This window comes from Etheostoma spectabile, unplaced genomic scaffold, assembly GCF_008692095.1.
Source record: "Etheostoma spectabile isolate EspeVRDwgs_2016 unplaced genomic scaffold, UIUC_Espe_1.0 scaffold00004053, whole genome shotgun sequence".
NCBI lineage: Eukaryota > Metazoa > Chordata > Actinopteri > Perciformes > Percidae > Etheostoma > Etheostoma spectabile.
In genome coordinates, this window is record NW_022603103.1 from 1 (window position 1) to 27,872 (window position 27,872).

Genomic DNA, 27,872 nt, shown 5'->3' on the forward strand with positions numbered 1-27,872 from the left:
AAGGCTACACATGTGATACTGTGTGTATCCATGGAGTCTCTGGCTCTCTGTATCTCTCTGTCTCTGTGTGTGTGTGCGTGCGTGCTTAGACTTGGACTCCTCTGTATTGAATTTGCAGCCGCACTTTAGCAAGAGAAAAATAAATGAAAAATAGAAAAAGACAGTAAAACAACAAAGTAACAACAATACAACTATGAAACATTTGTCAAATAAACAAAAGAACAGACCATCGACTATCATTAAAGTGTCAGTGTTGAGTCCAGTACTGAAGTTATAAAGGGACCAGGTGTGATTGAGTCCAGTGTGCATGTATGTATGTCTGTGTGTGTACTGTGGTGTATGTCTACTGTGTGTTGTATGTATGTTTACTGTGTGTGTATGTGTACTGTGTGTGTGTATGTGTGTATGTGTACTGTGTGTATCTATGTATGCGTACTGTATTTTTGCATGTATGTATGTATGTATGCATGTATGTATTGTGTGTGTGTGTGTGTGTGTGTGTGTGGTGTGTGTGCTCTCACTCACTCACACACACTCCCTCCCTAGGCCCAGTAACTGGCTCTGGGTCTGACCTTTGACCTCCATGGCTACAGGCCTCCACTCTAAGCCCCAATAACCAGGACTGAGGCTGGGTTACACCCTCCAGCACCCACATGCTCCCTGCTGAGGCCCAGCAACTGGCTCTGAGTCTGGCCTCTGACCTCCAGGGCTCTCAGCCTTGCTCCATAAGCCCAAAAAGATGCAAATGGGTGCAAACTGGCTAAAACAACCCTCGCCTGGCCCTAACCGTAACCCGCACAGACTTGTGCTCGGCACCACTGGAAAGCCAGTAAGTGCTTTTGGGGGGTGCGTCTAACTGCCTCGCCTCTGGCACCTTCACGTCAAAAGTTACAGGCCAGAGAAAAAGTGCCCCCGGGGTGCACTTCTGCTTCAACCCTCTATCCTGCAGGCCCTTGCTACGAGCAGTTACCATATGTACACGTCCTTTGCTACAGAGAGCAGCTCTGATGTTGCCGTCCCTCTGGTGGCCGCCGGGACACCGCACCCTCTGACACTTAGAAAAATTGTGTGAAATCTTGCTACAAAGGCTACACATGTGATACTGTGTGTATCCATGGAGTCTCTGGCTCTCTGTATCTCTCTGTCTCTGTGTGTGTTGTGCGTGCGTGCTTAGACTTGGACTCCTCTGTATTGAAATTTGCAGCCGCACTTTTAGCAAGAGAAAAAAAATGAAAAAATAGAAAAAAGACAGTATAAAGACAACAAAGTAACTAATAACAATATGAGAACATTTGTCAAATAAACAAAGAAAAGACCATCGACTATCATTAAAGTGTCAGTGTTGAGTCCAGTACTGAAGTGATAAAGGGACCAGGTGTGAATTGAAGTCCAGGTGTGCATGTATGTATGTCTGTGTGTGTACTGTGTGTATGTCTACTGTGTGTATGTATGTGTACTGTGTGTGTGTATGTGTACTGTGTGTGTGTATGTGTGTATGTGTACTGTGTGTATCTATGTATGCGTACTGTATGTTTGCATGTATGTATGTATGTATGCATGTATGTATTGTGTGTGTGTGTGTGTGTTGTGTGTGTGTGTGTGTGTGTGTCTCTCACTCACTCACACACACTCCCTCCCTAGGCCCAGTAACTGGCTCTGGGTCTGACCTTTGACCTCCATGGCTACAGGCCTCCACTCTAAGCCCCAATAACCAGGACTGAGGCTGGGTTAACACCTCCAGCACCCACATGCTCCCTGCTGAGGCCCAGCAACTGGCTCTGAGTCTGGCCTCTGACCTCCAGGGCTCTCAGCCTGCTCCATAAGGCCCAAAAGATGCAAATGGGTGCAAACTGGCTAAAACAACCCTCGCCTGGCCCTAACCGTAACCCGCACAGACTTGTGCTCGGCACCACTGGAAAGCCAGTAAGTGCTTTTGGGGGGTGCGTCTAACTGCCTCGCCTCTGGCACCTTCACGTCAAAAGTTACAGGCCAGAGAAAAAGTGCCCCCGGGGTGCACTTCTGCTTCAACCCTCTATCCTGCAGGCCCTTGCTACGAGCAGTTACACATATGTACACGTCCTTTGCTACAGAGAGCAGCTCTGATGTTGCCGTCCCTCTGGTGGCCGCCGGGGACACCGCACCCTCTGACACTTAGAAAAATTGTGTGAAATCTTGCTACAAAGGCTACACATGTGATACTGTGTGTATCCATGGAGTCTCTGGCTCTCTGTATCTCTCTGTCTCTGTGTGTGTGTGCGTGCGTGCTTAGACTTGGACTCCTCTGTATTGAAATTTGCAGCCGCACTTTTAGCAAGAGAAAAATAATGAAAAAATAGAAAAAAGACAGTATAAAGACAACAAAGTAACAATAATAACAATATGAACATTTGTCAATAAACAAAGAAAAGACCATCGACTATCATTAAAGTGTCAGTGTTGAGTCCAGTACTGAAGTGATAAAGTGACCAGGTGTGAATTGAAGTCCAGGTGTGCATGTATGTATGTCTGTGTGTGTACTGTGTGTATGTCTACTGTGTGTATGTATGTGTACTGTGGTGTGTATGTGTACTGTGTGTGTGTATCTATGTATGTGTACTGTATGTTTGCATGTATGTATGTATTATGTATGTATGTATTTTGTGTGTGTGTGTGTGTGTGTGTGTGTGTATGTATGTCTGTGTGTGTACTGTGTGTATGTCTACTGTGTGTATGTATGTGTACTGTTTGTGTGTATGTGTACTGTGTTGTGTATGTGTGTTCTATGTATGTGTACTGTATGTTTGCAGTATTATGTATTGTATGTATGCATGCATGTATGTATGGTTGTGTGTGTGTGGTTTGTGTGTGTGTGTGTGTGTGTGTGTGTGTGTGTCTCTCACTCACTCACACACACTCCCTCCCTAGGCCCAGTAACTGGCTCTGGTCTGACCTTTGACCTCCATGGCTAGAGGCCTCCACTCTAAGCCCCAATAACCAGGACTGAGGCTGGGATAACACCCTCCAGCACCCACATGCTCCCTGCTGAGGCCCAGTAACTGGCTCTGAGTCTGACCTCTGACCTCCAGGGCTCTCAGCCTGCTCCATAAGGCCCAAAAAGATGCAAATGGGTGCAAACTGGCTAAAACCCCCCTCTCCTGGCCCTAACCGTAACCCGCACAGACTTGTGCTCGGCACCACTGGAAAGCCAGTAAGTGCTTTTGGGGGGGTGCGTCTAACTGCCTCGCCTCTGGCACCTCCACGTCAAAAGTTACAGGCCAGAGAAAAAGTGCCCCGGGGTGCACTTCTGCTTCAACCCCTTATCCTAACCCTAACCCTACCGACCCTAACCCCTGACCCTAACCCCCCTGACCCTAACCCCCCTGACCCTAACCCCTGACCCTAACCCCCCTGACCCTAACCCCTGACCCTAACCCCCCTGACCCTAACCCCTGACCCTAACCCCTGACCCTAACCCCGACCCTAACCCCCCTGACCCTAACCCCTGACCCTAACCCTCCGACCCTAACCCCTGACCCTAACCCCTAACCCTAACCCTAACCCCCCTGACCCTAACCCCTACCCTAACCCCTGACCCTAACCCTCCGACCCTAACCCCTGACCCTAACCCCTGACCCTAACCCCTAAACCCTAACCCCCCTGACCCTAACCCCTGACCCTAACCCCTGACCCTAACCCCTGACCCTAACCCCTGACCCTAACCCCTGACCCTAACCCCTGACCCTAACCCCTAACCCTAACCCCCCTGACCCTAACCCCTAACCCTCTCCTCCTGCTCCTCCTCCTCCTCCTAACAACAGGTGAAACACATCAGGAGAAAACACAGAGCAGAGAGTAGAACGAGACGTTTGAAACTGTCGTCTGAGCTCCAGTTAGCCTAAAAATCCAGAGGAATGTCAGACCCCATTTAAGCTATGAATTAGTTCTAAGATGCAGAAATACACCTATGCCCATTGATCCATTAGATAACACCCTTACCCTGTCTGTGGGACAGCTTGTAGAGTACGTCCAGCTCCAGAGGGGCACCGGCAGCACATGGTCCTGGAAGAGCTTTTGCAGAGCAGACAGGTCCACTTTAAAAGAAAAGAAGAAAAAAAAAAAAAAAAAACCTCTGTCGGGTCAAAGTCATAGGGGCAAAGCGTCAAGTCCCGGACATGCACCAGGTAAGAGAGCGCCCTGCTGGTAAGGGAAGCCTTGGAGTCTGGGTGGCTCAAGCCGCAAGTGACCAGCACTGCACTGCCCTGATGTTTGAAAGGATGGTTGCAATGGATGGGCGTACATCTGTAGGAAGGTTGTCCTGCCCGTCTTCGACAGCACGCTCGCAATGGCCTGGCCCACGTCCATACTCTCGGTGGGACGCAGGGTTGGTGGTGGGTTGCTTCTGGACAGTGGGGGGTCATGTCCTTCTCTGGCAGGTGGTTGAAGGGTCGGAAAAACTCTCAGTTACCTCATTTAGCAGTTCGGCCGCAAGTGTGCCATACAAGCTTGGATTTTTCAGGCTGAAGTCCGGCTCTGTCAGGCTGCTGGGGACGGCGTAGAGCGTCAGGACGTAGCCGCCTTCAACGTTTGATATTTTGTGGCCCAGGCAATTTCTAAGTGCCGCCACGCCTTCTGGGCTGCAGCGTGGCAACCACACGGGACAGGTTCAAATAGATCTCTGCAACCATGCCCCTCGTGTGACGCAACTGGATCATGACGCCGTCGACATCAAACGTATACCGGACGCAGTGGGGATTGGCGAGGCTGGTGCAGGGTGCGGTCCAGTGAAAGTCGGCATGAAGGAATTGGCCAAAGTCTCTGTGATTGCCGACCTCCCTCAGGAGAGCTTTGGTGTTGTCTGAGGCCACGGGGGTGAAGTCTGCGTCCGGTGCGGGGCAGAGAATTGGCGAGGCGCCGGGCCGACATCGTCTCAATCTGCCACCTTTCTCCCCAAGAAGAAAAGAAGAACGTTAAATTCATCGACAAATAGGAGAGAATTTAATGATGTAGTCCAAACGCATTTATTTAAAAGTACTTTACCAGTTTATTACAATTGCAGGAGGCCCACCTTCATATTTATTTCAATGCAAAGAGACCCGGGTTGCAGGTGTGGAACTCTTTAATGCTAGAAAGTGTCATTTTGCGCTCCAATCAGCTTCAAACTTAACCAGATGACTAACGCTAAATCAGGCGAGTACCACCCATGTGTAGAGTGAAGAAACGGATGACGGACTCCACCCCATAGTTGGAAAAGATCAAGGTTTTTTTCAACCATTTAACAAGGAAAATGAAAAGGTGCGAATGAACTGAAAATGACTCACTTTTGGTTCTCTGGGTCTGTCTGAAGGAGCCCCTCTTCCTCCTCTCTCCTCCTCCTCCTCCTCCTCCTCCTCCTCCTCCTGTTCCCCTAGTACGGCGTCGGCGTCTTTTTCCCCTCCTCCTGCTCCTCCTCCTCCTCCTAACAACAGGTGAAACACAGAGCAAGTTACACAATGTAACTTGTGTGTGTGTGTGTGTGTGTGTGTGTGTGCGCGCGCGCGCGTGCGTGCGTGCGTGCTTAGACTTGGACTTCTTTGTATTGAAATTTCCAGCAGCACTTTTAGCAAGAGAAAAAGAAATGAAAAAATAGAAAAAGACAGTATAAAGACAACAAATAACAATAATAACAAATATAAGAACATTTGTCAAATAAACAAAGAAAAGACCATCAACTATCATTAAAGTGTCAGTGTTGAGTCCAGTACTGAAGTGATAAAGTGACCAGGTGTGAATTGAAGTCCAGGTGTGCATGTATGTATGTCTGTGTGTGTACTGTGTGTATGTCTACTGTGTGTATGTATGTGTACTGTGTGTGTGTATGTGTACTGTGTGTGTGTATCTATGTATGTGTACTGTATGTTTGCATGTATGTATGTATGTATGTATGTATGTATTTATTGTGTGTGTGTGTGTGTGTGTGTGTGTATGTATGTCTGTGTGTGTACTGTGTGTATGTCTACTGTGTGTATGTATGTGTACTGTGTGTGTGTATGTGTACTGTGTGTGTGTATGTGTGTATCTATGTATGTGTACTGTATGTTTGCATGTATGTATGTATGCATGTATGTATGGTGTGTGTGTGTGTGTGTGTGTGTGTGTGTGTGTGTGTGTGTGTGTGTGTGTGTGTCTCTCACTCACTCACACACACTCCCTCCCTAGGCCCAGTAACTGGCTCTGGGTCTGACCTTTGACCTCCATGGCTAGAGGCCTCCACTCTAAGCCCCAATAACCAGGACTGAGGCTGGGATAACACCCTCCAGCACCCACATGCTCCCTGCTGAGGCCCAGTAACTGGCTCTGAGTCTGACCTCTGACCTCCAGGGCTCTCAGCCTGCTCCATAAGGCCCAAAAAGATGCAAATGGGTGCAAACTGGCTAAAACAACCCTCTCCTGGCCCTAACCGTAACCCGCACAGACTTGTGCTCGGCACCACTGGAAAGCCAGTAAGTGCTTTTGGGGGGGTGCGTCTAACTGCCTCGCCTCTGGCACCTCCACGTCAAAAGTTACAGGCCAGAGAAAAAGTGCCCCCGGGGTGCACTTCTGCTTCAACCCCTTATCCTAACCCTAACCCTAACCCTAACCCCTGACCCTAACCCCCCTGACCCTAACCCCCCTGACCCTAACCCCTGACCCTAACCCCCCTGACCCTAACCCCTGACCCTAACCCCCCTGACCCTAACCCCTGACCCTAACCCCTGACCCTAACCCCCGACCCTAACCCCCTGACCCTAACCCCTGACCCTAACCCTCCGACCCTAACCCCTGACCCTAACCCCTAACCCTAACCCTAACCCCCCTGACCCTAACCCCTAACCCTAACCCCTGACCCTAACCCTCCGACCCTAACCCCTGACCCTAACCCCTGACCCTAACCCCTAACCCTAACCCCCCTGACCCTAACCCCTGACCCTAACCCCTGACCCTAACCCCTGACCCTAACCCCTGACCCTAACCCCTGACCCTAACCCCTGACCCTAACCCCTAACCCTCTCCTCCTGCTCCTCCTCCTCCTCCTAACAACAGGTGAAACACATCAGGGAGAAAACACAGAGCAGAGAGTAGAACGAGACGTTTGAAACTGTCGTCTGAGCTCCAGTTAGCCTAAAAATCCAGAGGAATGTCAGACCCACATTTAAGCTATGAATTAGTTCTAAAGATGCAGAAATACACCTATGCCCATTGATCCATTAGATAACACCCTTACCCTGTCTGTGGGACAGCTTGTAGAGTACGTCCAGCTCCAGAGGGGCACCGGCAGCACATGGTCCTGGAAGAGCTTTTGCAGAGCAGACAGGTCCACTTTAAAAGAAAAGAAGAAAAAAAAAAAAAAAAACCTCTGTCGGGTCAAAGTCATAGGGGCAAAGCGTCAAGTCCCGGACATGCACCAGGTAAGAGAGCGCCCTGCTGGTAAGGGAAGCCTTGGAGTCTGGGTGGCTCAAGCCGCAAGTGACCAGCACTGCACTGCCCTGATGTTTGAAAGGATGGTTGCAATGGATGGGCGTACATCTGTAGGAAGGTTGTCCTGCCCGTCTTCGACAGCACGCTCGCAATGGCCTGGCCCACGTCCATACTCTCGGTGGGACGCAGGGTTGGTGGTGGGTTGCTTCTGGACAGTGGGGCGGGTCATGTCCTTCTCTGGCAGGTGGTTGAAGGGTCGGAAAAACTCTCAGTTACCTCATTTAGCAGTTCGGCCGCAAGTGTGCCATACAAGCTTGGATTTTTCAGGCTGAAGTCCGGCTCTGTCAGGCTGCTGGGGACGGCGTAGAGCGTCAGGACGTAGCCGCCTTCAACGTTTGATATTTTGTGGCCCAGGCAATTTCTAAGTGCCGCCACGCCTTCTGGGCTGCAGCGTGGCAACCACACGGGACAGGTTCAAATAGATCTCTGCAACCATGCCCCTCGTGTGACGCAACTGGATCATGACGCCGTCGACATCAAACGTATACCGGACGCAGTGGGGATTGGCGAGGCTGGTGCAGGGTGCGGTCCAGTGAAAGTCGGCATGAAGGAATTGGCCAAAGTCTCTGTGATTGCCGACCTCCCTCAGGAGAGCTTTGGTGTTGTCTGAGGCCACGGGGGTGAAGTCTGCGTCCGGTGCGGGGCAGAGAATTGGCGAGGCGCCGGGCCGACATCGTCTCAATCTGCCACCTTTCTCCCCAAGAAGAAAAGAAGAACGTTAAATTCATCGACAAATAGGAGAGAATTTAATGATGTAGTCCAAACGCATTTATTTAAAAGTACTTTACCAGTTTATTACAATTGCAGGAGGCCCACCTTCATATTTATTTCAATGCAAAGAGACCCGGGTTGCAGGTGTGGAACTCTTTAATGCTAGAAAGTGTCATTTTGCGCTCCAATCAGCTTCAAACTTAACCAGATGACTAACGCTAAATCAGGCGAGTACCACCCATGTGTAGAGTGAAGAAACGGATGACGGACTCCACCCCATAGTTGGAAAAGATCAAGGTTTTTTTCAACCATTTAACAAGGAAAATGAAAAGGTGCGAATGAACTGAAAATGACTCACTTTTGGTTCTCTGGGTCTGTCTGAAGGAGCCCCTCTTCCTCCTCTCTCCTCCTCCTCCTCCTCCTCCTCCTCCTCCTCCTGTTCCCCTAGTACGGCGTCGGCGTCTTTTTCCCCTCCTCCTGCTCCTCCTCCTCCTCCTAACAACAGGTGAAACACATCAGGGAGAAAACACAGAGCAGAGAGTAGAACGAGACGTTTGAAACTGTCGCCTGAGCTCCAGTTAGCCTAAAAATCCAGAGGAATTTCAGACCCACATTTAAGCCAAGAATTAGTTCTGATGATGCAGAAATACACCGATGCCCATGGATCAATTGGATAACACCCTTACCGTCTGTGGGACAGCTTGTAGAGTACGTCCAGCTCAGTTCTGGGCCCAGTCTGGGCCTGTGGCTTGGAGCCTCCTCGCCCTCCATCCTCTCCTGACCTGCTCTCTGCACATGGAAACAAACAGCACAACAGAACGTTGTTGTTGTTGTTGTTGTTTTTTTGATCTATGGATTGACTGGCTCACATCAAATTAGGCCAAGTTAAATTGATACATCTCAGTACATCATTTAATTCAGATGACGTACAGACCAAGCAGGTGCTTCTCATCTTGCGTTAGTGTGTTAAATGACATGCAAACGACCCACACACGACTTCTTAAACAATTGACTACTTCAATTTCGAGCCATGTGTTGACCGCCACCCTAACAGACCAAAAACGTCATGAAAACGCACAGGGACTTGCAAAAGCACTCGATTTCTGAATTGACTGAAATAACGTCGACACAAAACTATAAATTCAGTACCTGCGGGTTAAAAGAAAGAAGGGATTTGGGTTGTTCCTCACCTCGAAGATCGAGATCTCCTCTGTGAAACGCAGCTGCTGCTGCCTCATGTGGCTCTCCTCCCTCTGACTTCCTGTGGCTCACACTGATTGCACCTCTTGGGCCAGCTGCGTGACCACTCCCACGTGCAGCCAGGATAAAGGTGCTGCAGGGGGCAAAGAAAGAATGTTGAGGGCTGGCACCCTTAAAAACATGAATTAAAATAGAAAATAAAATTGTATTTCTTTGAAATTGTAACAATAAATGAAGTGCATTGAGACAACTCTGACTGCTTTACCAGTTCATTAAAATTGCATTATTCAGGAGGCCCACCTTCATATTTATTTATATTCATTGCCAGGCTGGCTTCGCAATGACAGATGTGCTAGGAGACGTTGCCAGGCAGTTTCCTAAACCCAACCGGGCTATAACAGCAATGCCCCCGGGAGCATTTAATCAGTACTTCCACTTTTACCAGAGTATTCTTTAACACAAGTATCTGTACTTCTACTTAAGTACGGAAAGGGTTAGGGTTACAAGTACAGATACTTGTGTTAAAGAATACTCTGGTAAAGTGGAAGTACTGATTAAACTTCTTTACTCAAGTAAAAGTAACAAAGTACAGGCTTGGAAATTTACTTAAAGTATAAAAGTAAAAGTAGCCTTGCGAAAGCTACCTGGAGCACAAAAATGTTACTAGAGAGACACTGAGGAACTTCAGTGGACATGGAGGACACGTCTTTATATGGCAAAGGCTACATTTTAAATGGATTTCTGCCAACAGGCCTAAAACATAACATATATGATTATTATGACAGAAACTGGGACTCCAGGTTAATAAGATTCTGACTCATTAGTAAGATATGAATTCAGTGCGTCTCTCTCTCTGTGTGTGTGTGCGTGTCCCTCTCTCTGTGTGTGTGCGTGTCCCTCTCTCTGTGTGTGTGCGTGTCCCTCTCTCTGTGTGTGTGCGTGTCTGTAGTCAGAACATAGCCTCAGACCGATACCTTCTAACACACGCTTTTAGCTGGTCTACAACACAGACCACAGCGATGCAACGTACATGGATTCATTGTAGGCTACTCGCGTTTCCAGGTGCTCGCAGCCAGCCACTCTGCCCACACGAGCACACCTTGCCACGGCTAGAGCACGCAACAACTGCCACCACAAAGTCGTTTCTGCAAACACACTTGACTCACCCCTCTCTGTCTTCTTTTGCCTTTGACTGTCACTCCTTTCCAACAACGCACTGGGCGGATATATTCCTCCGTTAGCTACAACTCCACCGCGCCGCTGACGGAAGATAAACAACTGTGTCAACTTCCTGTCATGAAATTGACATGTGACTTCCTTTGGATATCAAATTAAAAGCATCAAAACGGAAGTTGCTGTCTCTTTTGTTGTAATGTCTTGGAAAACAGATCCACTTTTTTAAATTGTCTTCTTTTAAAATAACTTGTTGTGTGTGTGTGTGTGTGTGTGTGTGTGTGTGTGTGTGTGTGTGTGTGTGTGTGTGTGTGTGTGTGTGTGTGTGTGTGTGTGTGGTGGGTGTGTGTGTGTGTGTGTGTGTGTGTGTCTCTCACTCACTCACACACACTCCCTCCCTAGGCCCAGTAACTGGCTCTGGGTCTGACCTTTGACCTCCATGGCTACAGGCCTCCACTCTAAGCCCCAATAACCAGGACTGAGGCTGGGATAACACCCTCCAGCACCCACATGCTCCCTGCTGAGGCCCAGCAACTGGCTCTGAGTCTGACCTCTGACCTCCAGGGCTCTCAGCCTGCTCCATAAGGCCCAAAAAGATGCAAATGGGTGCAAACTGGCTAAAACAACCCTCGCCTGGCCCTAACCGTAACCCGCACAGACTTGTGCTCGGCACCACTGGAAAGCCAGTAAGTGCTTTGGGGGGGTGCGTCTAACTGCCTCGCCTCTGGCACCTTCACGTCAAAAGTTACAGGCCAGAGAAAAAGTGCCCCCGGGGTGCACTTCTGCTTCAACCCTCTATCCTGCAGGCCCTTGCTACGAGCAGTTACACATATGTACACGTCCTTTGCTACAGAGAGCAGCTCTGATGTTGCCGTCCCTCTGGTGGCCGCCGGGGACACCGCACCCTCTGACACTTAGAAAAATTGTGTGAAATCTTGCTACAAAGGCTACACATGTGATACTGTGTGTATCCATGGAGTCTCTGGCTCTCTGTATCTCTCTGTCTCTGTGTGTGTGTGCGTGCGTGCTTAGACTTGGACTCCTCTGTATTGAAATTTGCAGCCGCACTTTTAGCAAGAGAAAATAAAATGAAAAATAGAAAAAAACAGTATAAAGACAACAAAGTAACAACAATAACAAATATGAGAACATTTGTCAAATAAACAAAGAAAAGACCATCGACTATCATTAAAGTGTCAGTGTTGAGTCCAGTACTGAAGTGATAAAGGGACCAGGTGTGAATTGAAGTCCAGGTGTGCATGTATGTATGTCTGTGTGTGTACTGTGTGTATGTCTACTGTGTGTATGTATGTGTACTGTGTGTGTGTATGTGTACTGTGTGTGTGTATGTGTGTATGTGTACTGTGTGTATCTATGTATGCGTACTGTATGTTTGCATGTATGTATGTATGTATGCATGTATGTATTGTGTGTGTGTGTGTGTGTGTGTGTGTGTGTGTGTCTCTCACTCACTCACACACACTCCCTCCCTAGGCCCAGTAACTGGCTCTGGGTCTGACCTTTGACCTCCATGGCTACAGGCCTCCACTCTAAGCCCCAATAACCAGACTGAGGCTGGGTTAACACCCTCCAGCACCCACATGCTCCCTGCTGAGGCCCAGCAACTGGCTCTGAGTCTGGCCTCTGACCTCCAGGGCTCTCAGCCTGCTCCATAAGGCCCAAAAAGATGCAAATGGGTGCAAACTGGCTAAAACAACCCTCGCCTGGCCCTAACCGTAACCCGCACAGACTTGTGCTCGGCACCACTGGAAAGCCAGTAAGTGCTTTTGGGGGGGTGCGTCTAACTGCCTCGCCTCTGGCACCTTCACGTCAAAAGTTACAGGCCAGAGAAAAAGTGCCCCCGGGGTGCACTTCTGCTTCAACCCTCTATCCTAACCCTGCAGGCCCTTGCTACGAGCAGTTACACATATGTACACGTCCTTTGCTACAGAGAGCAGCTCTGATGTTGCCGTCCCTCTGGTGGCCGCCGGGGACACCGCACCCTCTGACACTTAGAAAAATTGTGTGAAATCTTGCTACAAAGGCTACACATGTGATACTGTGTGTATCCATGGAGTCTCTGGCTCTCTGTATCTCTCTGTCTCTGTGTGTGTGTGCGTGCGTGCTTAGACTTGGACTCCTCTGTATTGAAATTTGCAGCCGCACTTTTAGCAAGAGAAAAATAAATGAAAAAATAGAAAAAGACAGTATAAAGACAACAAAGTAACAACAATAACAAATATGAGAACATTTGTCAAATAAACAAAGAAAAGACCATCGACTATCATAAAGTGTCAGTGTTGAGTCCAGTACTGAAGTGATAAAGGGACCAGGTGTGAATTGAAGTCCAGGTGTGCATGTATGTATGTCTGTGTGTGTACTGTGTGTATGTCTACTGTGTGTATGTATGTGTACTGTGTGTGTGTGTGTACTGTGTGTGTGTATGTGTGTATGTGTACTGTGTGTATCTATGTATGCGTACTGTATGTTTGCATGTATGTATGTATGTATGCATGTATGTATTGTGTGTGTGTGTGTGTGTTTGTGTGTGTGTGTCTCACTCACTCACACACACTCCCTCCCTAGGCCCAGTAACTGGCTCTGGGTCTGACCTTTGACCTCCATGGCTACAGGCCTCCACTCTAAGCCCCAATAACCAGGACTGAGGCTGGGTTAACACCCTCCAGCACCCACATGCTCCCTGCTGAGGCCCAGCAACTGGCTCTGAGTCTGGCCTCTGACCTCCAGGGCTCTCAGCCTGCTCCATAAGGCCCAAAAAGATGCAAATGGGTGCAAACTGGCTAAAACAACCCTCGCCTGGCCCTAACCGTAACCCGCACAGACTTGTGCTCGGCACCACTGGAAAGCCAGTAAGTGCTTTTGGGGGGGTGCGTCTAACTGCCTCGCCTCTGGCACCTTCACGTCAAAAGTTACAGGCCAGAGAAAAAGTGCCCCCGGGGTGCACTTCTGCTTCAACCCTCTATCCTAACCCTAACCCTAACCCCCTAACCCTAACCCTAATTAGGGTCAACCCTAACCTCTTCCACATTTTAACGGAAGGTCGTAGAACAACGGGACTGATACTGGCATGTTCGTCTGGGCCTCCTGGGCCCCAAAATGGCCTCCGTTCACTTTCTGGAATTTCACTTAATTGACTTTTTAAAATTCCTTGAATGACATAGAGCTTTCATTCTTGCACAGCTGAATTTGTAATAATTTTGCGCACATTTTGATACTAATTTCATAAGGATTACTCACCATGCAATATTTGACCATCCACCAGAGGGCGCTTGACGTAATAGATGAGAAAATGGAAGTATTCCATATTCACATATATTTTATTAATTTTACACTTTAATGGCCTCTCACGTGCCCATATCTTATCCGATGTCAATGATTTCAATACAATGTGATATAACTTTTTAAATGCTTTCCATTGGTGCCCGTCCCACATTGCTGATTGCTGATGATTGCAACAAAAATGGAAAGCACTCTCCATTCCATGTTGTATGGGTTAGGGTTGTATGCATAAATCTCTAGGCTTCCATTTTTCATTAGAATCAGCCCGATTCCTCACACACCCTTTGAAATAAGAGCCTTTGAAATAAGAGCCTTTGAAATAATTCCAGATTTTCATCTATGAGGAATACAATAGATGAGAATTTGGAAGCACTCTCATGGCTTCATAACTCCTCAGTACATGTACCTATAGTCTTACAGTGACCCGTGTTGTATACATCAATCTCTACGCTTCCATTTCACATTAGAATCGCCCGATTCCTCACACACCCTTTGAGATATGAGCCTTTGAAATAATTCCAGATTTTCATCTATGAGTAATACAATAGATGAGAATATGGAAGCAATCTAAATCTTCATAACTCCTCAGTACATGTACCTGGAGTCTTACTTTGAAATCTGCTGTATGCATCAATCTCTACGCTTCCATTTCACATTAGAATCAGCCCAATTCCTTACACACCCTTTGAAATAAGAACCATTGAAATAATTCCAGATTTCCATCTATGAGCAATACAATAGATGAGAATTTGGAAGCACTCTCATGGCTTCATAACTCCTCAGTACATGTACCTATAGTCATACAGTGACCTGTGTTGTATGCATAAATGTCTAGGCTTTCGTTTATCATTAGAATTAGCCAGATTCCTCAAACGGCCTTTGAAATATGAGCCTTTGAAAAGATTCCAGATTTTAATCTATGAGTAATACAATAGATGAGAATATGGAAGCAATCTAAATCTTCATATCTCCTCAGTACATGTACCTATAGTCTTCCAGTGACCTGTGTTGTACGCATCAATCTCTAGGCTTCCATTTCACATTAGAATCAGCCCATTCCTTACACACCCTTTGAAATAAGAGCCTTTGAAATAATTCCAGATTTTCATCTATGAGCAACACAATAGATGAGAATTTGGAAGCACTCTCATGGCTTCATAACTCCTCAGTACATGTACCTATAGTCTTAAAGTGACCTGTGTTGTATGCATCAATGTCTAGGCTTTCGTTTATCATTAGAATCAGCCCGATTCCTCACACACCCTTGAGATATGAGCCTTTGAAATAATTCCAGATTTTCATCTATGAGCCCTACAATAGATGAGAATATGGAAGCAATCTAAATCTTTATAACTCCAAAGTACATGTACCTATAGTCTTACAGTGACCTGTGTTGTATGCATCAATCTCTAGGCTTCCATTTTTCATTAGAATCAGCCCGATTCCTCACACACCTTTGAAATAAGAGCCTTTGAAATAATTCCAGATTTTCATCTATGAGGAATACAATAGATGAGAATATGGAAGCAATCTAAATCTTCATAACTCCTCAGTACATGTACCTATAGTGTTGTATGCATCAATCTCTAGGCTTCCATTTTTCATTAGAATCAGCCCGATTCCTCACACACCCTGTGAAATAAGAGCCTTTGAAATAATTCCAGATTTTCATCTATGAGGAATACAATAGATGAGAATATGGAAGCAATCTAAATCTTCATAACTCCTCAGTACATGTACCTATAGTCTTCCAGTGACCTGTGTTGTATGCATCAATCTCTAGGCTTTTGTTTATCATTAGAATCAGCCTGATTCTTCACACGGCCCTTGAAATATGAGCCTTTGAAAAAATTCCAGATTTTCATTTATGAGCAATACAATAGATGAAATTTGGAAGCACTTTCAAGACTTCATAACTCCTCAGTACATGTACCTAGAGTCTTCCAGTGACCGGTGTTGTATGCATCAATCTCTAGGCTTCCATTTTCATTAGAATCAGCCCGATTCCTCACACAGCCTTTGAAATAAGAGCCTTTGAAATAATTCCAGATTTTCATCTATGAGCCATACAATAGATGAGAATTTGGAAGCACTCTCAAGGCTTCATAACTCCTCAGTACATACACCTAGAGTCTTACAGTACCTGTGTTGTATGCATCAATTTCTAGGCTTTCGTTCATCGTTAGTAGGCCAGATTTCTTAAACGGCCTTTGAAATATAAGCCTTTGAAAAAATTCCAGATTTTCATCTATGAGCCATACAATAGATGAGAATTTGGAAGCACTCTCAAGGCTTCATAACTCCTCAGTACATGTACCTAGAGTCTTACAGTGACCTGTGTTGTATGCATCAATCTCTAGGCTTCCATTCCCCATTAGAATCAGCCCGATTCCTCACACACCCTTTGAAATAAGAGCCTTTGAAATAATTCCAGATTTTCATCTATGAGCAATACAATAGATGAGAATTTGGAAGCACTCTCATGGCTTCATAACTCCTCAGTACATGTACCTATAGTCTTCCAGTGACCCGTGTTGTATGCATCAATCTCTACGCTTCCATTTCACATTAGAATCAGCCCAATTCCTCACACACCCTTTGAGATATGAGCCTTTGAAAAGATTCCAGATTTTCATCTATGAGTAATACAATAGGTGAGAATTTGGAAGCAACTTTTCAGGATTCATCAGAGTCTGCCCCTGACAACATATAAATGCCATAATTGGTTCAAAGTCATAGCCCGCCCGTCCCCTATGATGCGGCCATGGCCCCTTTCACAGAAAATTAACTCTGTGGCCTAGTGTCTTGTCTAAGGTGTCATTGAACTCAGCAGAGTTTACCTTCTTTATTGGTGATGGTTTGGCTACATTCACTACATTGAATTTCTTTCATGTATATGCCAAACAATCAGCAGGACACCGCAGGGAATCGAACCCCATCCCAGTAAACCAGGAGTACCATTACCGGTGCCTTTTTCTTTTTTGACAATACATGGAAGGTAAAGCTAAACCTGCATTAGCTTTAGCAAGTACCACTGTTTGACTATTTACTAGTTGGGCCCATGTCCCTAGCTCGTTGCATTCCTGTGTTATCGCCGTTTATGTATGAAAGGTCAATAGGTCAACTTCCAGATTCTCATCTAGTCAATAATCAAGTCTTTTTGGCTCGTATTCCGGTGTTTGACAAGCCAGAGACTTGAAACTTGGTTTGAATGCAACTGGTATCCCCCGTATGACTTATCCTTTTTTTTTACCCTGTGGCCCCAAAGGAAGGCCCCAAAAGGGATGAAAAAGTCACTTTTTCAGATAGATGAAAATCTGGAATTCAATAGATTGTATTTTGGAATGACTTTAGGACCTCATTATTTTTTAACCCTTTGACTTAGAGAGACCTGCAAGCCACCGATGCGATCGGCTGACTGAGCACTACGAGACAATCCCGAGGCTATCCCGATAACACCTTGCGTTGCGGAGTTTGCCCCAGAAGGCGTCCACCTGCAGGGGGGAGACATATGTGATAGACCTTTTTGAATGCTTTCCATTGGTGCCTGTCCCACATCGCTGAGTGCTTCGGTCGGTGACTTACAACCCTTAAAAGGGTAAAAAATTCACCCTTTAACGCCACCTAGCTCTTCACTGCAACGTAGTAGAGCTTTGTTTCCAAGACGGCTGACTCCGGCTCTGGGAGACCTTTCCGGCGATGTCTGGGTCAAGAACGTACGACCTAAAATGACTGAGATAGCATCTTTGACCTTTCCTGGAATAATCCCCTAACAGGCGTCAAGTTTTCATGGGCCTATGTTTTGTGGTCAGACCAGAGCCGGACCCTTAAAAAAAGTGACTATGGACCTGGTTTTGACATATGTTATAAAGCTCCCCGAGGGCTGTCGGGAACAATTGGGCCCTTGTCCCTAGCCCCTTGCATTCCTGTGTTATTGCCCTTTATAATTTAGGGTCAAAAGGTCACAAATTCCAAATTTGGGCCTAGTCCTAAATAGAGTCTTTTTGGCTGGTATTCGGCCGTTTGACAAGCTAGAGACTTGAAACTTGCGGTGAATCAACCTGGTATCCCCCGTATGACTTGTCTATTTTTTTGACCCTGTGGCCCCAAAGGAAGGGCCCCAAAAGGACTGAAAAAGTCATTTTTGAGGCCTGCTCTAGATAGTCCAGAATCTGGAATTCAATAGATTGTATTTTGGAATGACTTTAGGACCCCATTATTTTTCAACCCTTTGACTTACAGAGACCTGCTCCAATGCAATCTGCTCAGGTTGTCGGGCCCTTTCCGATGATGCCTGGTTTGTCGCTTTATGAAGCACCTTTCAAAAGTTGCTAATTCGCCCCTCCCCCACCCTGTTCTCTCCCTCTCATGAGCAGCCCATGGACCTGGTTCTGACATATGTTATAAAGCTCCCTGAGGGCTGTCGGGAACACTTGGCCCCTTGTCCCTAGCCCCTTGCATTCCTGTGTTATCGGCCTTTATATTTTAAGGGTCAAAAGGTCACAAATTCCAAATTTGTGCCTAGTCCTAAATAGAGACTTTTTGGCTGGCCCAGTCCAGAATCTGGAATTCAATAGATTGTATTCTGGAATAACTTTAGGACCCCATTATTTTTTAACCCTTTGAATTAGAGAGACCCGCATGCCACCGATGCGATCGGCTGACTGAGCACTACGAGACAATCCCGAGGCTATCCCGATAAACCTTGCGTTGCGGAGTTTGCCCCAGAAGACGTCCACCTGCAGGGGGGAGACATATGTGATAGACCTTTTTGAATGCTTTCCATTGGTGCCTGTCCCACATCGCTGAGTGCTTCGGTCGGTGACTTACAACCCTTAAAAGGGTAAAAAATCTCACCCTTTAACGCCACCTAGCTCTTCACTGCAACGTAGTAGAGCTTTGTTTCCAAGACGGCTGACTCCGGCTCTGGGAGACCTTTCCGGCGATGTCTGGGTCAAGAACGTACGACCTAAAATGACTGAGATAGCATCTTTGACCTTTCCTGGAATAATCCCCTAACAGGCGTCAAGTTTTCATGGGCCTATGTTTTGTGGTCAGACCAGAGCCGGACCCTTAAAAAAAGTGACTATGGACCTGGTTCTGACATATGTTATAAAGCTCCCCGAGGGCTGTCGGGAACAATTGGGCCCTTGTCCCTAGCCCCTTGCATTCCTGTGTTATTGCCCTTTATATTTTAGGGTCAAAAGGTCACAAATTCCAAATTTAGGCCTAGTCCTAAATAGAGTCTTTTTGGCTGGTATTCGGCCGTTTGACAAGCTAGAGACTTGAAACTTGCGGTGAATCAACCTGGTATCCCCCGTATGACTTGTCTATTTTTTTGACCCTGTGGCCCCAAAGGAAGGGCCCCAAAAGGACTGAAAAAGTCATTTTTGAGGCCTGCTGTAGATAGTCCAGAATCTGGAATTCAATAGATTGCATTTTGGAATGACTTTAGGACCCCATTATTTTTCAACCCTTTGACTTACAGAGACCTGCTCCAATGCAATCTGCTCAGGTTGTCGGGCCCTTTCCGATGATGCCTGGTTTGTCGCTTTATGATGCACCTTTCAAAAGTTGCTAATTCGCCCCTCCCCCACCCTGTTCTCTCCCTCTCATGAGCAGCCCATGGACCTGGTTCTGACATATGTTATAAAGCTCCCTGAGGGCTGTCGGGAACACTTGGCCCCTTGTCCCTAGCCCCTTGCATTCCTGTGTTATCGGCCTTTATATTTTAAGGGTCAAAAGGTCACAAATTCCAAATTTTGCCTAGTCCTAACTAGAGTCTTTTTGGCTGGCCCAGTCCAGAATCTGGAATTCAATAGATTGTATTCTGGAATAACTTTAGGACCCCATTATTTTTTAACCCTTTGACTTAGAGAGACCCGCATGCCACCGATGCGATTGGCTGACTGAGCACTACAAGACAATCCCGAGGCTATCCCGATAACACCTTGCGTTGCGGAGTTTGCCCCAGAAGGCGTCCACCTGCAGGGGGGAGACATATGTGATAGACCTTTTTGAATGCTTTCCATTGGTGCCTGTCCCACATCGCTGAGTGCTTCGGTCGGTGACTTATAACCCTTAAAAGGGTAAAAAATCTCACCCTTTAACGCCACCTAGCTCTTCACTGCAACGTAGTAGAGCTTTGTTTCAAGACGGCTGACTCCGGCTCTGGGAGACCTTTCCGGCGATGTCTGGGTCAAGAACGTACGACCTAAAATGACTGAGATGGCATCTTTGACCTTTCCTGGAATAATCCCCTAACAGGCGTCAAGTTTTCATGGGCCTATGTTTTGTGGTCAGACCAGAGCCGGACCCTTAAAAAAAGTGACTATGGACCTGGTTCTGACATATGTTATAAAGCTCCCCGAGGGCTGTCGGGAACAATTGGGCCCTTGTCCCTAGCCCCTTGCATTCCTGTGTTATTGCCCTTTATATTTTAGGGTCAAAAGGTCACAAATTCCAAATTTAGGCCTAGTCCTAAATAGAGTCTTTTTGGCTGGTATTCGGCCGTTTGACAAGCTAGAGACTTGAAACTTGCGGTGAATCAACCTGGTATCCCCCGTATGACTTGTCTATTTTTTGACCCTGTGGCCCCAAAGGAAGGGCCCCAAAAGGACTGAAAAAGTCATTTTGAGGCCTGCTGTAGATAGTCCAGAATCTGGAATTCAATAGATTGTATTTTGGAATGACTTTAGGACCCCATTATTTTTCAACCCTTTGACTTACAGAGACCTGCTCCAATGCAATCTGCTCAGGTTGTCGGGCCCTTTCCGATGATGCCTCGTTTGTCACTTTATGACGCACCCTTCAAAAGTTGCTAATTTGCCCCTCCCCACCCTGTTCTCTCCGTCTCATGAGCAGCCTATGGACCTGGTTCTGACATATGTTATAAAGCTCCCTGAGGGCTGTTGGGAACACTTGGCCCCTTGTCCCTAGCCCCTTGCATTCCTGTGTTATTGCCCTTTATATTTTTAAGGGTCAAAAGGTCACAAATTCCAAATTTAGGCCTAGTCCTAAATAGAGTCTTTTTGGCTGGTATTCGGCCGTTTGACAAGCTAGAGACTTGAAACTTGCGGTGAATCAACCTGGTATCCCCCTTATGACTTGTCTATTTTTTTGACCCTGTGGCCCCAAAGGAAGGGCCCCAAAAGGACTGAAAAATTCATTTTTGAGGCCTGCTGAAGATAGTCCAGAATCTGGAATTCAATAGATTGTATTTTGGAATGACTTTAGGACCCCATTATTTTTTAACCCTTTGACTTAGAGAGACCCGCATGCCACCGATGCGATCGGCTGACTGAGCACTACAAGACAATCCTGAGGCTATCCCGATAACACCTTGCGTTGCGGAGTTTGCCCCAGAAGGCGTCCACCTGCAGGGGGGAGACATATGTGATAGACCTTTTTGAATGCTTTCCATTGGTGTCTGTCCCACATCGCTGAGTGCTTCGGTCGGTGACTTACAACCCTTAAAAGGGTAAAAAATCTCACCCTTTAACGCCACCTAGCTCTTCACTGCAACGTAGTAGAGCTTTGTTTCCAAGACGGCTGACTCCGGCTCTGGGAGACCTTTCCGGCGATGTCTGGGTCAAGAACGTACGACCTAAAATGACTGAGATGGCATCTTTGACCTTTCCTGGAATAATCCCCTAACAGGCGTCAAGTTTTCATGGGCCTATGTTTTGTGGTCAGACCAGAGCCGGACCCTTAAAAAAAGTGACTATGGACCTGGTTCTGACATATGTTATAAAGCTCCCCGAGGGCTGTCGGGAACAATTGGGCCCTTGTCCCTAGCCCCTTGCATTCCTGTGTTATTGCCCTTTATATTTCAGGGTCAAAAGGTCACAAATTCCAAATTTAGGCCTAGTCCTAAATAGAGTCTTTTTGGCTGGTATTCGGCCGTTTGACAAGCTAGAGACTTGAAACTCGCGGTGAATCAACCTGGTATCCCCCGTATGACTTGTCTATTTTTCTGACCCTGTGGCCCCAAAGGAAGGGCCCCAAAAGGACTGAAAAAGTCATTTATGAGGCCTGCTGAAGACAGTCCAGAATCTGGAATTCAATAGATTGCATTTTGGAATGACTTTAGGACCCCTTTATTTTTTAACCCTTTGACTTAGAGAGACCTGCTCCAAAGCAATTTGCTCAGGTTGTCGGGCCCTTTCCGACGATGCCTCGACTGTCGCTCTACGACGCACCCTTCAAAAGTTGCTAATTTGCCCCTCCCCCACCCTGTTCTCTCCCTCTCATCAGCAGCTCATTTTGCCTTTTTCAGCTCTGCAGTCAATTTTAATGAAATTTTCAAAAGTGAGCTAGCCATCTCTGCATCACATATGTTGTTAGGCTAAAGGATTTGTGCACATGACCAGATTTGGATGGACCTAACCCTAACCCAAGCCTAACTATGACGTCATCAATCACTTCCACATTATCATTCCTGATTCCAAATTCTGTCCTATTCCCATTGCAACTTCTCTTGACTTTAGCACACATTTCTCAGCAACGATGCGACGTAGCCAGCTCATTTCAAGACAGCTATGTTCAGGAAGTGGAGAGCTACGAGAAGTTGTGTGTTTTGCCGTGCTCGAGCAAACTTTGGTCCCATAGATGGCAGTAGCTGTACGGCGCTGACATATGATTGACAGCGTCTCGAGGCGATTCTGAAAACGTCTCTCTTTTTGATGTGCGACTGAGGGAAAAAAAGATCATCCCCTAACCCCCCCCACCCTGCTCTGTACCTCCCATGACTTAGGACCTCTTCTGGCTGAATGCCGGGGTCGCACTGGTAATTCCTGTCAATTTTGACACTTACAACACAAAAGGAAGTTATAAAACACTTAATTTAAATATCTGCTGAATATTTGAGTTTTTAACATGATAATACATTAAAACCTGGAATTAGGGTACTTTTTATTTAAAATATGGAATCTGTGGACATAGGACCTCTTCTGGCTGAACGCCGGGGTCGCACTGGTAATTCCTGTCAATTTTGACACTTACAACACAAAAGGAAGTTATAAAACACTTAATTCAAACATCTGTTGAATATTTGAGTTTTTAGCATGAAATACATTAAAATCTGGAATTAGAGTACTTTTAATTTAAAATATGGAATCTGTGTAAAATACTGTCCCCGGTGGTCATTTTATGGAATTGTAGACAAGAATCTGGAATTTTATGTTTTGCTACCATCTAGGGGCGACTTGAGAATTGCATCCAGAATTCCAACTTTTGATTTTCAAAATCTGGAATGTGGAATCTGGAATTTCCAGATTCTTGTTTAGTAGATTGAAATCTGGGTTGGAATGTTGGAATTCAGCTTTTTCAATTCATTGTCTATACGAAAACCCTAACCCTAACCCTAACCCTAACCCTAACCCTAACCCTAACCCTAACCCTAACCCTAACCCTAACCCTAACCCTAACCCCTAACCCTAACCCTAACCCTAACCTAACCCTAACCCTAACCCTAACCCCCTAACCCTAACCCTAACCCTAACCCTAACCCTAACCCTAACCCTAACCCAACCCTACCCTAACCCTAACCCTAACCCTAAACCCTAACCCTAACCCTAACCCTAACCCTAACCCTAACCCTAACCCCCTAACCCTGACCCTACCCCTGACCCTAACCCCTGACCCTAACCCCCTGACCCTAACCCCTGACCCTAACCCCTGACCCTAACCCTGACCCCCCGACCCTAACCCCGACCCTAACCCCTGACCCTAACCCCTGACCCTAACCCCCCCCTAACCCTGACCCTAACCCCTGACCCTAACCCCTAACCCTAACCCTAACCCCCTGACCCTAACCCCTAACCCTAACCCTGACCCTAACCCTCCGACCCTAACCCCTGACCCTAACCCTGACCCTAACCCCTAACCCTAACCCCCTGACCCTAACCCCTGACCCTAACCCCTGACCCTAACCCCTGACCCTAACCCCTGACCCTAACCCCTGACCCTAACCCCCCTGACCCTAACCCTAACCCTCTCCTCCTGCTCCTCCTCCTCCTCCTAACAACAGGTGAAACACATCAGGGAGAAAACACAGAGCAGAGAGTAGAACGAGACGTTTGAAACTGTCGTCTGAGCTCCAGTTAGCCTAAAAATCCAGAGGAATGTCAGACCCACATTTAAGCTATGAATTAGTTCTAAAGATGCAGAAATACACCTATGCCCATTGATCCATTAGATAACACCCTTACCCTGTCTGTGGGACAGCTTGTAGAGTACGTCCAGCTCCAGAGGGGCACCGGCAGCACATGGTCCTGGAAGAGCTTTTGCAGAGCAGACAGGTCCACTTTAAAGAAAAGAAAAAAAAAAAAAAAAAAAAAACCTCTGTCGGGTCAAAGTCATAGGGGCAAAGCGTCAAGTCCCGGACATGCACCAGGTAAGAGAGCGCCCTGCTGGTAAGGGAAGCCTTGGAGTCTGGGTGGCTCAAGCCGCAAGTGACCAGCACTGCACTGCCCTGATGTTTGAAAGGATGGTTGCAATGGATGGGCGTACATCTGTAGGAAGGTTGTCCTGCCCGTCTTCGACAGCACGCTCGCAATGGCCTGGCCCACGTCCATACTCTCGGTGGGACGCAGGGTTGGTGGTGGGTTGCTTCTGGACAGTGGGGCGGGTCATGTCCTTCTCTGGCAGGTGGTTGAAGGGTCGGAAAAACTCTCAGTTACCTCATTTAGCAGTTCGGCCGCAAGTGTGCCATACAAGCTTGGATTTTTCAGGCTGAAGTCCGGCTCTGTCAGGCTGCTGGGGACGGCGTAGAGCGTCAGGACGTAGCCGCCTTCAACGTTTGATATTTTGTGGCCCAGGCAATTTCTAAGTGCCGCCACGCCTTCTGGGCTGCAGCGTGGCAACCACACGGGACAGGTTCAAATAGATCTCTGCAACCATGCCCCTCGTGTGACGCAACTGGATCATGACGCCGTCGACATCAAACGTATACCGGACGCAGTGGGGATTGGCGAGGCTGGTGCAGGGTGCGGTCCAGTGAAAGTCGGCATGAAGGAATTGGCCAAAGTCTCTGTGATTGCCGACCTCCCTCAGGAGAGCTTTGGTGTTGTCTGAGGCCACGGGGGTGAAGTCTGCGTCCGGTGCGGGGCAGAGAATTGGCGAGGCGCCGGGCCGACATCGTCTCAATCTGCCACCTTTCTCCCCAAGAAGAAAAGAAGAACGTTAAATTCATCGACAAATAGGAGAGAATTTAATGATGTAGTCCAAACGCATTTATTTAAAAGTACTTTACCAGTTTATTACAATTGCAGGAGGCCCACCTTCATATTTATTTCAATGCAAAGAGACCCGGGTTGCAGGTGTGGAACTCTTTAATGCTAGAAAGTGTCATTTTGCGCTCCAATCAGCTTCAAACTTAACCAGATGACTAACGCTAAATCAGGCGAGTACCACCCATGTGTAGAGTGAAGAAACGGATGACGGACTCCACCCCATAGTTGGAAAAGATCAAGGTTTTTTTCAACCATTTAACAAGGAAAATGAAAAGGTGCGAATGAACTGAAAATGACTCACTTTTGGTTCTCTGGGTCTGTCTGAAGGAGCCCCTCTTCCTCCTCTCTCCTCCTCCTCCTCCTCCTCCTCCTCCTCCTGTTCCCCTAGTACGGCGTCGGCGTCTTTTTCCCCTCCTCCTGCTCCTCCTCCTCCTCCTAACAACAGGTGAAACACATCAGGGAGAAAACACAGAGCAGAGAGTAGAACGAGACGTTTGAAACTGTCGCCTGAGCTCCAGTTAGCCTAAAAATCCAGAGGAATTTCAGACCCACATTTAAGCCAAGAATTAGTTCTGATGATGCAGAAATACACCGATGCCCATGGATCAATTGGATAACACCCTTACCGTCTGTGGGACAGCTTGTAGAGTACGTCCAGCTCAGTTCTGGGCCCAGTCTGGGCCTGTGGCTTGGAGCCTCCTCGCCCTCCATCCTCTCCTGACCTGCTCTCTGCACATGGAAACAAACAGCACAACAGAACGTTGTTGTTGTTGTTGTTGTTTTTTGATCTATGGATTGACTGGCTCACATCAAATTAGGCCAAGTTAAATTGATACATCTCAGTACATCATTTAATTCAGATGACGTACAGACCAAGCAGGTGCTTCTCATCTTGCGTTAGTGTGTTAAATGACATGCAAACGACCCACACACGACTTCTTAAACAATTGACTACTTCAATTTCGAGCCATGTGTTGACCGCCACCCTAACAGACCAAAAACGTCATGAAAACGCACAGGGACTTGCAAAAGCACTCGATTTCTGAATTGACTGAAATAACGTCGACACAAAACTATAAATTCAGTACCTGCGGGTTAAAAGAAAGAAGGGATTTGGGTTGTTCCTCACCTCGAAGATCGAGATCTCCTCTGTGAAACGCAGCTGCTGCTGCCTCATGTGGCTCTCCTCCCTCTGACTTCCTGTGGCTCACACTGATTGCACCTCTTGGGCCAGCTGCGTGACCACTCCCACGTGCAGCCAGGATAAAGGTGCTGCAGGGGGCAAAGAAAGAATGTTGAGGGCTGGCACCCTTAAAAACATGAATTAAAAATAGAAAATAAAAATTGTATTTCTTTGAAATTGTAACAATAAATGAAGTGCATTGAGACAACTCTGACTGCTTTACCAGTTCATTAAAATTGCATTATTCAGGAGGCCCACCTTCATATTTATTTATATTCATTGCCAGGCTGGCTTCGCAATGACAGATGTGCTAGGAGACGTTGCCAGGCAGTTTCCTAAACCCAACCGGGCTATAACAGCAATGCCCCCGGGAGCATTTAATCAGTACTTCCACTTTTACCAGAGTATTCTTTAACACAAGTATCTGTACTTCTACTTAAGTACGGAAAGGGTTAGGGTTACAAGTACAGATACTTGTGTTAAAGAATACTCTGGTAAAAGTGGAAGTACTGATTAAACTTCTTTACTCAAGTAAAAGTAACAAAGTACAGGCTTGGAAATTTACTTAAAGTATAAAAGTAAAAGTAGCCTTGCGAAAGCTACCTGGAGCACAAAAATGTTACTAGAGAGACACTGAGGAACTTCAGTGGACATGGAGGACACGTCTTTATATGGCAAAGGCTACATTTTAAATGGATTTCTGCCAACAGGCCTAAAACATAACATATATGATTATTATGACAGAAACTGGGACTCCAGGTTAATAAGATTCTGACTCATTAGTAAGATATGAATTCAGTGCGTCTCTCTCTCTGTGTGTGTGCGTGTCCCTCTCTCTGTGTGTGTGCGTGTCCCTCTCTCTGTGTGTGTGCGTGTCCCTCTCTCTGTGTGTGTGCGTGTCTGTAGTCAGAACATAGCCTCAGACCGATACCTTCTAACACACGCTTTTAGCTGGTCTACAACACAGACCACAGCGATGCAACGTACATGGATTCATTGTAGGCTACTCGCGTTTCCAGGTGCTCGCAGCCAGCCACTCTGCCCACACGAGCACACCTTGCCACGGCTAGAGCACGCAACAACTGCCACCACAAAGTCGTTTCTGCAAACACACTTGACTCACCCCTCTCTGTCTTCTTTTGCCTTTGACTGTCACTCCTTTCCAACAACGCACTGGGCGGATATATTCCTCCGTTAGCTACAACTCCACCGGCGCCGCTGACGGAAGATAAACAACTGTGTCAACTTCCTGTCATGAAATTGACATGTGACTTCCTTTGGATATCAAATTAAAAGCATCAAAACGGAAGTTGCTGTCTCTTTTGTTGTAATGTCTTGGAAAACAGATCCACTTTTTTAAATTGTCTTCTTTTAAAATAACTTGTTGTGTGTGTGTGTGTGTGTGTGTGTGTGTGTGTGTGTGTGTGTGTGTGTGTGTGTGTGTGTGTGTGTGTGTGTGTGTGTGTGGGTGGGTGGTGTGTGTGTGTGTGTGTGTGTGTGTGTCTCTCACTCACTCACACACACTCCCTCCCTAGGCCCAGTAACTGGCTCTGGGTCTGACCTTTGACCTCCATGGCTACAGGCCTCCACTCTAAGCC

The 27,872-nt window shown here is 46.9% G+C and overlaps 2 protein-coding genes across 4 annotated transcripts; both read right to left on the reverse strand.

Annotated features, from left to right (window-relative positions):
* Nucleotides 1–4,408: 4,408 nt before the first annotated feature.
* Nucleotides 4,409–7,642, reverse strand: LOC116676927 (uncharacterized). Its single transcript, XM_032507721.1, has 4 exons — nucleotides 7,520–7,642; nucleotides 7,220–7,314; nucleotides 5,298–5,422; nucleotides 4,409–4,918 (listed from the first exon to the last, which is right to left on the reverse strand). The coding sequence occupies exons 1-4, from the start codon at nucleotides 7,640–7,642 to the stop codon at nucleotides 4,590–4,592; spliced, it is 672 nt and encodes a 223-aa protein (XP_032363612.1). The 3' UTR covers nucleotides 4,409–4,589.
* Nucleotides 7,355–27,635, reverse strand: LOC116676926 (uncharacterized). 3 transcript variants are annotated; one of them, XM_032507719.1, is made up of 6 exons: nucleotides 27,398–27,635; nucleotides 26,221–26,363; nucleotides 25,718–25,820; nucleotides 8,871–8,973; nucleotides 8,543–8,676; nucleotides 7,355–8,163 (listed from the first exon to the last, which is right to left on the reverse strand). In XM_032507719.1, exons 2-6 carry the CDS (start codon nucleotides 26,266–26,268, stop codon nucleotides 7,835–7,837), a joined length of 717 nt encoding a protein of 238 aa, XP_032363610.1. In that variant the 5' UTR covers nucleotides 26,269–26,363; nucleotides 27,398–27,635; the 3' UTR covers nucleotides 7,355–7,834. The 3 variants fall into 3 exon arrangements, with proteins under 3 accessions (XP_032363610.1, XP_032363609.1, XP_032363608.1); XM_032507718.1 differs by lacking the exons at nucleotides 25,718–25,820; nucleotides 26,221–26,363; nucleotides 27,398–27,635 and adding exons at nucleotides 9,375–9,517; nucleotides 24,069–25,013; nucleotides 25,393–25,454; XM_032507717.1 differs by lacking the exons at nucleotides 25,718–25,820; nucleotides 26,221–26,363; nucleotides 27,398–27,635 and adding exons at nucleotides 9,375–9,517; nucleotides 24,069–25,013; nucleotides 25,393–25,454 and having other exon boundaries at nucleotides 8,543–8,679.
* Nucleotides 27,636–27,872: the final 237 nt, after the last annotated feature.